General features: G+C 35.6%; 1 protein-coding gene across 1 annotated transcript in view; it reads right to left on the bottom strand.

The window, feature by feature from the left end:
* Window positions 1-16,442, bottom strand: part of LOC117315638 — a 31,721-nt gene extending 15,279 nt beyond the window's left edge. The window contains exons 1-2 of the mRNA XM_033869924.1: window positions 16,006-16,442; window positions 2,787-3,237 (exon numbers count right to left, since the gene is read on the bottom strand). Of these exons, the coding sequence (XP_033725815.1) occupies window positions 2,787-3,237; window positions 16,006-16,101 (547 nt within the window). The 5' untranslated portion in view covers window positions 16,102-16,442. The remainder of the gene's footprint in view (window positions 1-2,786; window positions 3,238-16,005) is intronic.
* Between the last annotated feature and the right edge of the window lie 874 nt (window positions 16,443-17,316).

Raw genomic sequence — 17,316 nt, 5'->3', positions numbered from 1 at the left:
ATGGAAGTCAATTTCCTTCTGCATTATCGATGTGTCTACCATCATGTTGATTTTTGGCTAAATGAATCTGTATCGATTTAGATTAGATTGATAGAATTCAATTATCCCCTCTTAATGACTAAGAGTTCATGTCTGAAGTCATTCGTATGCTTTCGTTAACGATTGTCAAAATGAGATCATGTCCGCTATTCGTGTTGACATCACTAGGATGTTTTATGAGAGCAACACTTGCTATCGACACTCAAGCGTCAAATGAAACAGATAAAACACGTTATTCATGCAAACGCTTGCAGTTTGTGACTTTTATATGATACACGTCATTATGGAGATAGTTTGGTAAATAATCGTCCTTGAGCAGATAGCTTCTATGTTAAAAAGGTGACAATGTTTATTGTTTATTAATCAGTCAAATGATTTGTTAATTAAAACAATAATTGATAAAATAATAAATCAATTTGATTAGGAAATTAGTTATTGATAGCTATAATAAATTGAAACGAAGGCGACAATGTTGTAATGTTGTTGTAGTAATTTATATTGAATCTGAGAGAACTTAGTACACCCAGCATTGATTGAACGTCAATCAAATCACAACATTTGACGCAGTAATGAAAGATACTGCAGGTGTAAACACACGATATTTCTTTTCATACAGGACTAGTTATTTCCTATCGAAAGCAAAAACATTAGAAAGTTATTAAACTCTAATAAAGGTACTCATAAATAATAAAATTTGTAACAGATAAACCACGTCATATTTTAATTATAGGGAACTCTCAACACTTCACTATTATAAATTTCATAATCATTGCCATACACAATTTACATATACTTAATTTGAATTTTCTTAGTTCTTTTGAATATACCGTATGTAACGAGCGTTCTATGCCATTGTTGGGATCTCTATTAAGAGTCATGCCTCCACAGGAATGGTTATGGTTAACCATTGTATTAATCTCCTGTTTTACGTATTCCCAAAAATGTATTTGTATTAAATATTCAATTGATTCTATTCAAATGTAGAGGAAATAAGAACATTGTATACTATTTGATTAAATATTCATCGTTTTCATTTCATTTAAATTAAAATAATGTATTTATGGTACAACGAACCTTATATATGCAATGCAAATTGAATAGGGAGCATGCGTTTCCGGACCTTCAGACGTAGCATATAGAGCATTCTTTGTGTCAAATAAAGCAACCACTATTTTTGTTACATACAATGTAACGTATGTTAAAAACGCAATGTGAAGTGTACAAAAACAATAACCTATACTAATATGATCTACGACGCTTGTATTAATCCCGAAACATTTTCGTATTGACAAACCTGTAAATTTTAAAAGGCACTACATGTACGTAAATTGGCATGTGTAATGTGCAAGGTAGCATACAACCTATCAAGAAATGTTTGGAGTAAAACAGTCAAGTGGGTTAGTCATTTTCTTTACAATAGCAAAGTTGTTCAAGTTTGGAACTCAACACAACAACATATATTTATATTTGAAGGACATCAAGCGTTTGAGTGACATACACTATGTAAATAATGGGATAAAGATGAGATGACCTGGATCAATGTCATAAAGACGCGTCCTTGGAACATAACTTAATCGTCTTTGATGTGCTAGGATACGATGATACGTCAATCTTTACTATTCCTCCGAGTCCATTGACTGTCATTATTTGAGTCATTTAGACAGATCGGACGATTTAACGTCATGCTATGTTGATAGGCTACACTGATAACGTATTCAGCAAAACCAGAAAACCTCTCCTATCTATCACGACCAACAACAGTCGTGCACAAATAAACGGTAGGGATTGGGTGAAACCAAAATAGTTTGGGGAAGAAAGCTAACTCAATATATTCAAACACAATTTGAGTAATTTGTGATTTTTAGAAATAAAATGAAGACGGCAAGCGCAGTTTAAAATAGTTATTAACTTCAGAAGAAAGGTAGCAGCCTCCATTGGATAGGTCAGCTAACCGACGAATCCATACATACTCGGTAATAAAAGGCCTCTCTCAGAAAACAGAATAACGTCCTCGCGTCACCATAAAGGAGAGAGCGGAGTAATAAAAGAGGAGATTAACCTATCGAATAGAATGGATTTAGTATTGGAGGCACTTAACGTTATTGCCTTAACACCGGAAGTGCCGAACCGGAAGTGTTTTTTGCTTGTCACTTGCAGTGTGACATTCAGAGTAAGGTTACATTGTTAGCGGTGTGCTTTCGTTAAGATAAAAATTGGTTCACTCATAGATGGCAGACTAACATATGGTTTTGGGATTCGTCAAAACTCAAGTTACTACTTGTCATGTTTGTAAAGCATTCTTCGGTCCATCACTATATAAAGCTAATATGAAGGATACGTTACCAAGATATACGGGCAGTGTTATTCGTACTCAGATGTCAGTGTTTATACCGGGATATCAGAAAACGTTAACTGTCCGTATTTCATTCAGATTTACCTGCTTATATTGTGTATCATAGGTATATCCATTGGACGTGAATCCAGTAATGAACAGACTGTTTTTTTTGTAATTTTCAGACAAGACATTTCTGTTTCTAATTTTTTGCTAACTTCCCGTTTTTGTATTCAGATTTGACGTATTAGTTAAACACTGATATTAAGTGTAGTGCGTTATGTTTAACAAGAACAAGACGGATCTGCATATAGTCCGACAATTTTATCATTTCTGGTAATGATGAACGATATTCAATGTAATTTTAGATTCACTTAATTTCTGATGAAGTTGTACGTGTTGAACATCGACTTACCATCATCTCTGTTTCCTGACAAAGCCATCGCAGCCTCTAGCACCTTCTGCAGCAGTAGCTGGTATTCGAATTCCGAGACAGGGCTAGGATGAGGAGGCACCATTCTTTTCCCACGCTGCGATGACATCATCGCCTTGAAATAAGCTGCTCTCTTTTGAAGGTCATAAAAACCATTGTCACTTTCATCGTGTATCGTCCTCTTTCCCCGAATGCCTTTATTCGTGTTATGCCTTTCCTGAAGTTCTTCCTGAAGTTCTCCATTTGTGCTCTTTTTCCCCCGCATTGCAGAAAATGGTGACATCCTTCGTCGTGTCCGTGGCTTCATTGCTTCTATCATTCGGAAGGCCTCTTCAGGTGATTCCACCAGTTGTGTTACACGTGAATTGTCTCTGTATTTTGGAATACTGTCTTCGGAGTCATACATGTGTCTATATGTGTCTGGCACATCTTCCTGCAATGGAACACATAACGCTATTCATTTCGTTACTATGAAATCGGGTTATATGAACAATAATCATTTCCAAAAACGCAAAGACATCAAATTGAACTACACAAATTACACGTAACGGAAATGGTTAATTTTCTTGAAACATGCATTACTTGGTTAGCCCTGTTTTGTAGTTCGTATGACTACAATTGGGCAACCTTAAATACATTTATGACCATGACATTTCAAAACATTGTGATATGGAAGAAGTAAGATGTACACAATGTAATATGACATTGGCCATTGTGTTTGAGAATATGAAGTATTCAACGTTTTGACTTAATATAACTACATACATAAAGGATATACAAATATCCCCTAGAATAAACTTATATGGATGGGTACAACTAGAGAAGTAATTACGACAATAAAGAAAGCTGTCACTTTGTTTTAGACAATCTGTCTCTGTCAATAACAAGATGTTAATACACCATCTAATCCTGATATACCAACCAATGCATTGATTAATAATCAACTCTTTTCCTAATTCATCAACACAAAGAGATTACCAAGATACATAACTAACCAACATTATTAGTAAGTTTACAGCAACAAACAAAAAATATGTCATATAAGAAATAATTATCTGAACAACCGGTTTAACCAAATACCGTGCATCATTATCCATTTTACATTCTTCTAAATTAAGGCTAACACGTCGTTAATGTTTCGAGTCACAATTGGTGTAAATATCAGTGAAAGAAAAGCAAAGAATAGAATAGACAAGGATGTAAATCCGAAATATTTTAAAATATGGATAGACTTTCCCCCCCAAAGTTCGCCTCTTTCGATTATTTGGCGTGCGAGATATACCAGATGTGCTCATTACTAAATCCACACTTTGTATTTGTCATACTTGTAATATTTCATTCGGTATCCAACAGATGTATTCGACTATTATCTAATATATACAAGTACTGTACATTGTATAACAAAATTGGCGAAGATAATTCCTAGTTTGATTTTACCCACAATGGATCATTAACTGTCGTTCATCATTACGGCGTCTACCGTGCCACTCACGTGGCTGCGATAACCAGTTGTGTTAACTGTGAGTATAGATTGTTTCCGCGTGCGATCGTTCTGTTTGCTGTCTAATGAACTTTATCAGAAGACATTACATGTAATCGCAGCGTACGGTCAGTATTTATCACCAGCAGCAAGCAAGCTCGGGCAGTGATCGGCGTGATTTCGATATCACAATGTCTTTGTGGAAGAAGTCAGCGAAACGACACCTCCGTTGACGCGCATTTGAAAATACTCTATATGGTAAGAGAAATAAACATTTATCTCAAAAATGAATAGAAAAAGTATTACAGATATCTAAATCAAATAGAAATATCTGTTACTGTTTAGAAATTATACTTTAAGGAATAAAACAGATGTTCATTTATTTATTCATTCGAATTAAAGCCCAAATGTATATTACTAACTCACTCAAGCCCTGCTAATATTCGAGTCCAAATACAGCGAACTTTGATATCTTACCTGAACTCATAAAAAAATATAAAGCATACAAATTAATTTCACGGGAAACCACTTAAACAGCAATCTCGTATATCCGATAGCAAAGGGACCGCGACGCTGTTACAGTCTATATGACATATCCCTATGTAAAAAGGCTATTGTAGGGATCAACAGTCTGCTCAAATAATGCACCTTTTCTTAATGTGGATATTTCTCATAATGACATTAAGACATAGTGATATTGCAAATACGTGTATGTATATAATGTACATGTAGCAAATGTCTTGTCCTTGTTGGTAGTACAAATGTCTCGCTCGTATGACGTACGGACAGTTTCAAAACATTAAAAGCGCGCCCCAAATTACTTGGAGCGCTCTACCAAACACCACACTTTCGGAGCATGCCGTCAATATATCAAAAGCACGCTTCGAAGAATCAACATTTTCGGAGTTTTGAAACTGTTAGTACCCCTTGCGCTCGAAAACGGTATATTTTCCTATACGATTCGAGAACACCCGTAATAAAAGTAATTTTACTATGAAGGTTTGTTGGTATTCGGTGATATTTCAGCTACTTTTTTCAAATATGCATTAACGCATGCTGTTTCCATGGAAACAATGAATATAGTTTAATGTCATTATATGCCTTTCTCTTGAAAATTACTCTTCGTGAAAGTTACTTATTGTGGTGGTTAACTATATCTTAGGCAATTAGAATTTTAAATAGCCTATGTTTCGTGACAGGGTTGTTAATTTTAAATAGCCTATGTTTCGTGACAGGGTTGTTAATTTTAAATAGCCTATGTTTCGTGACAGGGTTGTTAATTTTAAATAGCCTATGTTTCGTGACAGGGTTGTTAATTTTAAATAGCCTATGTTTCGTGACAGGGTTGTTAATTTTAAATAGCCTATGTTTCGTGACAGGGTTGTTAATAATTTTTTTTTAAATAGCCTATGTTTCGTGACAGGGTTGTTAATTTTAAATAGCCTATGTTTCGTGACAGGGTTGTTAATTTTAAATAGCCTATGTTTCGTGACAGGGTTGTTAATTTTAAATAGCCTATGTTTCGTGACAGGGTTGTTAATTTTAAATAGCCTATGTTTCGTGACAGGGTTGTTAATTTTAAAAGCCTATGTTTCGTGACAGGGTTGTTAATCTTAAATAGCCTATGTTTCGTGACAGGGTTGTTAATTTTAAATAGCCTATGTTTCGTGACAGGGTTGTTAATTTTAAATAGCCTATGTTCGTGACAGGGTTGTTAATTTTAAATAGCCTATGTTTCGTGACAGGGTTGTTAATTTTAAATAGCCTATGTTTCGTGACAGGGTTGTTAATTTTAAAAGAGAGGATGGTACAAAAGCCAAACATGAATTCCTTCTTTTACATTAGAAGCTAGTAATAGATCCTATATATTAGGAATCATGCATATAAAATGTAATCTAAAGCTATTTTGCTACCATTACGCGTCATCGAAGTTAGGGGCTAATTGTATGGAATCCGGAAGTAAAACTGGCCAAATTTCTATTTTACATCTTTATTGTAGAAAATATATACATTTTTATGGTTTTTAATAAAAAGAAGATACTTAAAAAAATACATATATTTTTTATAAAATTTATGTTTTTGGTAATAATTGTTAACTTTGTCTAAAGACCGAAGTATTTCCAGATAATGTTTACTGTCCATACCAGGTGTGTCTTTGTTAGCTACAAATAATTTAGCATTACGGCTAAAATCAACTGATTAACATACTTGCAAAGGAATGTTTGAGGAGAGGTTAGCGTTTGTCAGGTACATCCGTCACACTGGCGACCAGAAGACACACCTAGATTGATTCTGACTATAGTATCCACCTTTCACACTTGAATGGAACGTCCTCTAACACGTACATATGACTTGATGGGATCTATACGCTGGGCTCGTGGTGTTAAAGTGTCGATTGCCATAGTTTATACTGCTTTGTGGGTAATTCTCCCCGATAGTCGATGTAATCTACCTCACAAATAAATTCAAATGAAACCATTTGAGTTCATTTGGCACATTAGTGCTCACAACATGATTTACTTAGCTACGAATTAGCACCACAAAGCCCGAGCGACTTAAAAATCACAACGCGACAACATGTTGTTACCTGAAGTCGATACATTACGAAACCTAGCTGATTTATTCACAGACGAAGCTTCAACTCGTTCCTTAACTTTAGTTTCCAATCGATAGTGTATTGGGTTTTTTAACATATATGCCAAAATGGTCGCGAAATGGTACACATTTCCTTTTACGATGGAGCTCAAAGAACAACACTGTTTCCCAATATTTTATACTAGGTTTTTATGGACAATGCCAGATATATTCTTTTATACTGTTATCGATTCCTCGGGATTTCCATACTTCTAAGAGCGCAAAGTTAATATGGTCATGCCTAGCATTGTTTTAATACCGAAAAGAGAAAGAAGTAAAACATGTTTTATGTTACCAATGAATTTTACAAGATAACGAAATGGCTACACACAAGGTGTTAATGTTGGCATTGTCTATATATGTATCAATTAATATTGACTGTGAAAATGAAAATATAAAGACAATCTGGTCAAAAATTTATATTATTCATATTATGTTTTAATATCAATGCTTTCTACAATTATTTGATATTATAACTATCTATGATTCAAGAAAAAAAATACCCTTAATAAATCAAGCGAGACTTGGCGACAGAGGATAGACTATAACCTCTCACACGTTGACACTACACGTTGTATAGAAAGCAATATGACAGGTCTATTAGAGGCTATGCTTATCTACTGACTCATAAATGTATTTTATGTCAGTTTCTTTCTTTTGTTTTAGGAAGGAAATTGTTCCCCACTTCACAGCGCTTTATGATTTAGATACTGTAGAACATATCACGATATATTTTAACGTGAGGTTTATTTTATTGAGCATGTGGTGGAAAAACGGATTTGCTCTCATGCAATGATATTTCTTTCCAGAAAAAGAAAACAGTGATGTAAACATATTGTTATTAACCTATTGCAGAAGGTTTGTAAAAGGGTGGAGATTGCACCATTAGAACGAATGAATTATTTTTGAATATTTCTCTGTTTACTGTATCAGATTAGGTGCTGGTAATATACATGTAACCCTTCCTCATGTTCAGGTATATGTATGATTTACTAATCATGATAACTAATTATTTCCATTTCCATATTGTTAACTTTCCATTATTTGATTGTAGCATCCAACGACTGCACTGTACTATGTTGCTTCATGTATCTGCATTTACTTTATGCTGGGTTGGATGCCTCGTGTTTCCGCTCTCAAATTGCTCCTTTTCATTTTAAGAACATGTTTTGATATAGATTTACCTGGCGATTGTCGTTAATGTACGTTAGAACACCCGACCCTACTAGAGAACATATGCTGCTTTCTTCTTGTACTTTTGACTTGGTCTGTGTGTATCTATTGCATTGGTTGATATTTTTCATTCGAGTTTGAATTAGAACGGTTTTGATTTCAAATAATTTCTCTACTGTTAGTTTTATCCAAATATATGAAACACACATAAGAATAACAACGTTTAAACGATTCACGAAAAATTGAGCCTATTTAGCTTGTAGTGTAAGCTTTATCACTGCGATAATAGTTCATTGTAAGACACATTAAACCGTGACCAATACTTGAATTCACATATCTATGCTGCATATATGGACGCGATAAACAATTTAATTAAACAGACGAGCGATTTAGGTGTAATACATTGTCACAATTTGATTTTATTTCCAATGCGGTCTCTTGAAAGTCTCTTTCTGTTACTTTTTATGGGAATTATATTGCTATGCTACCTATGGCAATTTCCCCCTGTAGAGCCATTATAACCATGCACTCAACTTAACATAGGTAGTCTGTTACCCCAGGTACGGTCATGGGGGTATTTATAACTATATTACGTAGCCAATGATAACATCACGTTCACCATTAGCCATTTGCCAGTTCCTAAGTAGAAACTGGGAGAAGAACTAGACGCACAGGGTATCTATAAAACTCACAGAAGATTTCAGCACTTTTCAAAACAAATTCCGGATTAGATATAGTAGAACCAAAATTACTTAATCTTCGTCATACAGCATTTTGGTCCTTTTAGAACTCGTCAGTGATGTAAGGGACATCATACAGCTGTTTATTCCTTCTATGACTCGTCAGTAATGTTAGGGACATCATACAGCTGTTTAGTCATTCGATGACTTGTCAGTGATGTAAGGGACATCATACAGCTGTTTAGTCATTCGATGACTTTTCAGTGATGTTAGGGACATCATACAGCTGTTTAGTCATTCTATGACTCGCCAGTGATGTTAGGGACATCATACAGCTGTTTATTCCTTCTATGACTCGTCAGTGATGTTCGGGACATCATACAGCTGTTTAGTCATTCTATGACTTTTCAGTGATGTTAGGGACATCATACAGCTGTTTAGTCATTCTATGACTCGTCAGTGATGTTCGGGACATCATACAGCTGTTTAGTCATTCTATGACTCGTCAGTGATGTTAGGGACATCATACAGCTGTTTATTCCTTCTATGACTCGTCAGTGATGTTAGGGACACTATACAGCTGTTTAGTCATTCTATGACTTTTCAGTGATGTTAGGGACATCATACAGCTGTTTAGTCATTCTATGACTTTTCAGTGATGTTAGGGACATCATACAGCTGTTTAGTCATTCTATGACTCGCCAGTGATGTTAGGGACATCATACAGCTGTTTATTCCTTCTATGACTCGTCAGTGATGTTCGGGACATCATACAGCTGTTTAGTCATTCTATGACTTTTCAGTGATGTTAGGGACATCATACAGCTGTTTAGTCATTCTATGACTCGTCAGTGATGTTCGGGACATCATACAGCTGTTTAGTCATTCTATGACTCGCCAGTGATGTTAGAGACATCATACAGCTGTTTAGTCCTTCTAGGACTCGTCAGTGATGTTAGGGACACTATACAGCTGTTTAGTCATTCTATGACTCGTCAGTGATGTTAGGGACATCATACAGCTGTTTATTCCTTCTATGACTTTTCAGTGATGTTAGGGACACTATACAGCTGTTTAGTCATTCTATGACTTTTCAGTGATGTTAGGGACATCATACAGCTGTTTAGTCATTCTATGACTCGTCAGTGATGTTCGGGACATCATACAGCTATATAGTCATTCTATGACTTTTCAGTGATGTTAGGGACATCATACAGCTGTTTATTCATTCTATGACTCGTCAGTGATGTCAGGGACATCATACAGCTGTTTAGTCATCCTATGACTCGTCTGTGATGCAAAGAGCCTAAAGTGATTATCAGAGGAGACCAATAAACTTTAAATAGGCAAATAAAATCTGAAACGGAAGGTCCTAAGTAACCTCATTCGGCACATTTGCAGAGAAGAATAATGTTTCATTGTAAACAGAAATGACAATGATGCGGTATATATAGACTGGCCACTAGTCCTGAAGTTTTTTGTTAAGATATTTCCGCTAAATTCTAAAACTAGAATGTCTACCTCTAGTTTGAAAGTTAGGATCAGACATATCCTAGAGACCAAAAAAAAAAACCATAAATCTCTTATCAATGATTTTAATATTATAGGGACAGGGACCTGTCTACGGTGTATATGGCGAGGATGATGCAGACCTGGCACAAGTGGTTTTGTGCTGAAATTGGGGACAGATCACATAATAGTAACAACGTTTTCAGCACCACCGGTTGTATTACATAAACAAATTGAAACGGAATTAAGTAAAATGGATCACTGTAAATGTAAATACCATTATTTCGCTGAAAAAGGTTTGAAATAATGTGTCATTCTAAATATTAGCCACTGACAGAGTTTCAGGATAATATTTTCGCTGATAACAGCCTTATGATTAAGTGTGAGGAGAATGACCCACATTTGACGAATATTCCAGTTTCCTACATCATATTGGTAACAAGGTAAAGCAAGTCTGGAAAATGGCATTTTTATCCAAGTATGTAATTTTTCCCCAGCAGAGTTATTTATTGAGTAAATGCAAGAGTCCCGTTTATGATGCCTACACAATACCATGATGTGTCGTGTACTGGTAATAACGACATCATCATAGTCGGTCAAAAAGACAGTTGATCAATAATAAATTGGTTTTTCTGATCACCCATCCTCCTCCAAAACGACACACCCCACCAAATAGTAATAATACCCTGTCTTATCGTTTTGTCTACTAATGATTTCGCCATGCCTTGTTTATTTCTGTCAATCATTGAAGATTATATAGACACGAACTGCTTGGCATTTATGTCTTAAATTACCCTTAACAGACTTTAAAACCTTTGAGCAATTAGATGTATATTTAGTTTTCAAATTATTTTCTTTTCCAATTTCAGCCGGTATGCTCCCTCACTATCTAATTCAGATCCAGTGAAATTTAATCATTTCTGATAAAAGAGTAAAAGAGGTAAGAGACCATAATAAACACACACTTTGACAAATACACAATATAATAATTTTAACATACAAATAATACATTTTGAAGTATATATTCGTAATCAAAATGTTACACATTTTCAGCAATATTAAGTATATATGTGCTAAGCAGGCGAAGTAAATTTAAATTTTATAACCCTTGACGACCATCTGGTGAGAATTGCTTTCTTCTTTTCGCTGATGCTATAGTACACAACGATCACCATGGGGATAGGCACTGGCTAGGTCATTGTATACGTAGGGTCGGTGTTTCTCTTAACATAGGATCAAATATCATTTGTATCCAAGAATACGTGATTAGAAACCGTGTCCTAGGTTTGACAATAGTCGATAAATACAGAAGATAGAATTAGAATTCCCTATTGGTGTTAAAGTCCACTGTCACAATAGAACACACACTGAAGCCTTCTAAACGAACCAAGTCAATCAGTGACGCCCATATGTTTACATAGCACATGCAAAGACTCGCAAGCGTTCACTGGCCCCGTCTAGAGGCTGTCGTCAACATTTTCTTTCGTATGATCTCTAATAGAGCATACATCTCATTAAACACAAAAAAATGAAGGCTTTAAACTAAAATTTCCTATTTTCAAAAGGAGCTAGACTTGATGGATAACCATGGGAACGCTACCTATCATTATTCTATTCTGGAGACGAAATACTTGCTAAATATGCATCGGTATTGCTATCGTTCAAGTTACGGTATTTGGTAAGAATGCGGGTCTACCTCGCTTGTATTGGGTAAATAAACTTTATAAAAATGCTGATTAATGACGTCTAAGTGCTGACTCGGCATGTGACGCATTTAATCCTTTGTCTAAATGTATTACAGAGTACTACAATTCGTAGCACACGTTAGGGTTGTAGTCATATAGATATTGAATGTCCCGGAGGTAGAATTAATAGGACCGTGGATTTTGAAGACCTTAGAACTTTTCGTCAACGGGGCATATCCACTTTGTAAAGATGTTTCTACCACAATACGCTGTGTTACTCCATTCTCAGGCCATTTTATAAATGTTCCACAAGTGGAATATAATCTTCTGGTATTTTAATTGGTCAAGAATTCAAACTTTGACCCGAACTGTAATTGTTGTTAACGTAATCAATAATCAAATATCGTCACATCACCGTGTTCCGGCCGTCACTTGAACATCTAATTTTCTTACGCGAATTAAGACTTTGTCACGTCCCCCCTTGATTCAAGCCGATATTATTGTGGTAGAAACAGGTCGCACAACTCGTGATTTTTGGATATGGAATTATTTTCTCACTCGTCAGTTCCTTTTTAAAAGAGACAAAACACACTCGCTAAAGCTCGTGTCTTTTGTAGAAATTTCTTTTTCTTAAATGTTTGAAGACTTTATAAGTACATAGATGTGAACTATACTGAAGTCACACACATGGTTCAGGAACACTAAAATGATAGCGATACTGACGTCATGGGTTTGAATTTCTAGTTGACGTAATCAATGTTGAATTGATTGACATCACCTTTCGATGGTTGGCAGATCCATATGAACTAACAACAAGCACCAACTAGTCATGCGTGATGTATTCGGTTATACCTGCTGTCACATGTGATCGTAAGAGGCGACTAAATTTGGGATCTTATAATTCCTCTTCTCTTCTTCCTCATAATTCCTTTGACACTGCCTCATTTTTATACGTCAGTTGAGATAGACTTTGGTTTTTAAATGCTGGCTGAGACTACCAGAATTTCGTAGTTGCTACTCCCGCTTATCATTCAGCATATCGGCTGTCAGTATCATGTGATCGTGACCCATGTGGGGTGTCTTCGGCAGTATGGTTCAGTGAGGTAGCACTATAAAGTCCGCATCACTTCCTCTATCACAAGCAGACACAACAAGAACATACCGCAGCCTTCCACACGCGCACTCACCATACTCACACAGTTGCTGATAGGACGTTAACATATGCTTACCAAACAGTATGACGTTAGACAATGTTCAACGTTCGCTGATATGACTGATTGTTCCGTTATCACTATCCCAGTTATCATCTTGAGAACGGAAATTCATATGAATTTGACCTAGATCGTAATACAAGCAGGAACATGCTTATAATTTTATAGTGCAGAATGCAGAGCAAGTTTCCTTTTTTTTTCTTAATATTTGCAGATATTTTACATAATGCTGTTGTGGAATAATAGAAATAAATTTCCTTTACAGCTAGTTGTATCTACAGGACTATTCAAAAAGAAATGTCTCAAAAAAAGATACTATCTGGTCATTTAGGACGGTAAGAAGAACAGGTTATCTAAACCAGACGTTTATAAGCTGTCAACCTATACAATATTCGTCCATGACGCACTCTATACAGTATATGATAAAACTCATTATTAACAACCAAGAAACTGAAAAAAGAAGAAGTGACAATGATATTTGATCATTGTCATGGATACCGGTAATAGATATTTATTTCAGATGTACGTCATTCTTGCCATTCATTGCCGCAACTATACGATTATGATGATGGATTCATTTCTTGAAAACACATAGGAACACAATTATTTAAAAATGACATATGTACAGAAATTTGGAATTTGACTGGATACAAATGTTGTTTTTTATATAGATGAGTAGCATACATCAAATAGAATAAAGATTTTTTTTTCAAAATTTAATAACCGATGCATTAGAAAATGACATCCAGCATTTGACAATTGGTTTGTGCGTCTTGAAAGTTCGACATAATGAATCTACCTACGCGACCAGACATAGAGTGAAGGGAATTTGATTGTTCTAAACCGAATGGAGACTTTTTTTATTCTATTTGCTGTTCCTTCCGGAAGATAGATAACGTTACCGGCTTCCGTGTTAGAAAGTACTCTATAGTTCCGTCTGATGACAAACACGATCGACGGAATATAAGATTTCACACGGTAATCATAGACTACCAGATAATCAGTTTTGTCAGGGTTTGTCTGAGGAATTTAGTTCGTTGACAAACTGGGCACTCAGGAGATGATATAAAATTTCAATAAATGTAATTACGCTGTTTTTCCTGTATTCCTATTAATTCGGAAAGGCCAGACTTAGGTCCAAGTTAGGAGCGAGCATGCATCCGATAATTCTGTTCGTACATTTTCTGATCAATTTCTCATCTATAATATTATAAAATGTCGCAATAGTTTGAAAATGCGACATGTATACTACGGAAAACTTCAATATAATGCACGAGGCATCTATGGAATGCATTTCTGTATAACAATCTTATTACAGTCGTATATGTCATAGACATGATATCAAATGTGAGCCATATATGGAAACTAATTCCAAAAGATAGATTTACCAATAAGTGGTAATGCTATCATAAAACGTCAACATCGGTCCGTCGTTTTATATAATAAAACGTTTCTACAAAATTATAATAGCGCCCAGAATCATCTCTGTAAAAGGTATAATTAATGTCAATTATGTGTTCTTGTACCATGTCGCCATGCCGGTTGGTATACTTGCCATATCTAACATTAGAAAACTTAGCCGCAGTGACGCATTTGACTATAATGTATATGCACAGTGTAATCAACTATCTGCGTTTGAAAAACATTGCATTTGATACAACAGTTGGAATAGAATGGGATCATCTAAGTGGTCTTGGTATAGGCATTGTCCGTTGTAATTACAATGCGGTTTCCATTCAAATATCAGCATATATCGAGTAGAAACTGCATTTGAAAAATTTCAAATTTTCATGGTTTATATTTTGCATACGGTGGTTTGAAATTTTTTTTTTTTAAAATGACCTTTATACTCATTTTTTTCGGAAGTGTACATCAGTAATGATCATAGCCTACCGATCTTATTATATTCTACGACTACTGAAATGTTGTAGCAAACGGTGAATTTCCTTTCAAAATCGAATTATACTATTACTATTATGTTATCAATGCTGATATAAGCATTCCTCCTTTCTGCCATGACGATAAGTTACCATACCTGAAATTAAGCATGGAACATTGACTTCTGCAAACCATAAAAGACGTATAGTTTGTACAGATTGTAACTTAACATAGATTCGTATAGGGATTTCACTTACGCATGCTAACCTTTAGCCTCTAATGGACTAGGTAACGCGAGACCGTACACAGAACAGAATATTGTACTCCTCAGATTCTAGACCAAAATAATAATTATGTGGTTTTTAAATGACGTAATAATGGTCAAGTTTTATTTACGATCACTATGTATTGATAACACTAAATCCGAATTAAAGACGGTTCACCAGAAGCTAAACATTTTTTTTGGGGTTGTACGATAGGTTGGATTAATTCCATTTCACTTAAAGGACTAGGAAAATCGAACAGAAGTCGGACCTTTATCTCAATATAAGACGTAATTTCCCCATTAAGAACTGTTGTATCAATACCGATTGTGTTACATCGCCTTTATCTCGAGCTGTTCTGCACGCACCGCACAAATTGTTGTTCTTTCAATATTTTTAGAGCTTCGAAAGTAGTCAATGTCTGCGCATAAAGTTAGCAAATGCCAACTACCGGTACAACCGACACAATATTTGGATCAGAGGAAGGAAAAGTACATTCTCCTTCAACATTGTTCAACACTTATCTTAGATTCATTGGCAGTATAATTACTTTTATCGAGTGAAATGCTGGTAAATGAGAGTGAATAGTGTCTAAAATTAATACAGAAGTGTGTGTTATCCTCAAAACCTTACTGTATCAACAATGATACAATAATACAGGATACAATACATACAAACAAATGCTTACCGATTGGCTCCAAAGAGAATTTTCTGTAAAAGCTTCAACTCCGAAAACAGCAACAATGAGAAGCCCCAAAAGAGTTATCGAGTCCAAACTAACCATAGTGTTAGGAAAGCACCAGATCCTCACCAAAAGACTTTAAATACACCAAATTGAAAAATTAATAAAAAAATCTTTGTCTATGTTATTTTCAAATTGGTGTGTATAAAAAGGTCCGGTGGGGTTGAAGAGTCGTTGACGTTGACGAATGCGACTCTCTTAAGTATCAAAACTTGTCCTCAGTTCTGTCAGAATCGCTTATATATATAGGATGGAGTTGCCATGACGTCTGGACCTGTTACGTGGATTCCCCAAGATGTCAGATTCAGTGGTGTGGTGTCAGTCTCCCTCCCAGCACGTGGGCAGAGATCGTTATATATGGCTCGCCCAAGCACACCCCTCTTCCCTCACAGAAGCAGCAAAGGGCAACTTACTAATCAGAAATCAGCCAATGAAAACACTCGTTTTAGATTATCAATATTAAAATCTAGCGTTTTACCTCGGCGACCTATGAGCTACACCTATGCCTGTGTAGCGTCGACAGGGGGAGGAGGATCAATGACTAGCTGTACGGTTCAGTACGGTACAAGCTTGCGATTAACGTTGGTAACAAATTAACACAAGTTAACATGTACTACACACTGGTGTGTGTCCTTTATGCAAAGTATTTCATAATTATTAATTGATTCATTATAGCGAGGGGGAGGTGAGAACATCACATATCAAATGTATACAAGCCATCTGATAGAGAAATGGTTGTTAGCTTGCTCTCTTTCATCCTCATTAATTAGCAATATGGCTTGTCACACACATGCAAGAGCATTCTGGTATTCTGGCAGAAACTGAAATCCAACATCTTTGTAATTGTTATGTTTTTGTAATTGGTATAACTATATAATAGACGGTTTATAAATGTAAGCATAACACCAGGATCAATGCAGACATAACAGGGACGACATGATGGTCATTGGAAATGTATACAAGTACCGAGCGAGGGTTGTTATTGCCAAGGATGGATACAGAGACAGGACGTCAATTTAACAGGGTATACAAGTACCGAGCGAGGGTTGTAATTGTCAAGGATGGATACAGAGACAGGACGTCAATTTAACAGGGTATACAAGTACCGAGCGAGGGTTGTTATTGTCAAGGATTGATACAGAGACAGGACGTCAATTTAACAGGGTAGATAGGGTTTGGCCGAATAGTGATTCTTTATCATAAATCTGTTTAGTTCTTCTGAGACTACAAAAAAAAAAAAAAAAAAAATAAAATGAA

Source organism: Pecten maximus, chromosome 2 (genome assembly GCF_902652985.1).
Source record: "Pecten maximus chromosome 2, xPecMax1.1, whole genome shotgun sequence".
Classification (NCBI taxonomy): Eukaryota; Metazoa; Mollusca; class Bivalvia; order Pectinida; family Pectinidae; genus Pecten; species Pecten maximus.
The sequence above is the reverse complement of the archived record's forward strand: the minus strand, read 5'-3'. Positions and strand labels throughout refer to the sequence as shown.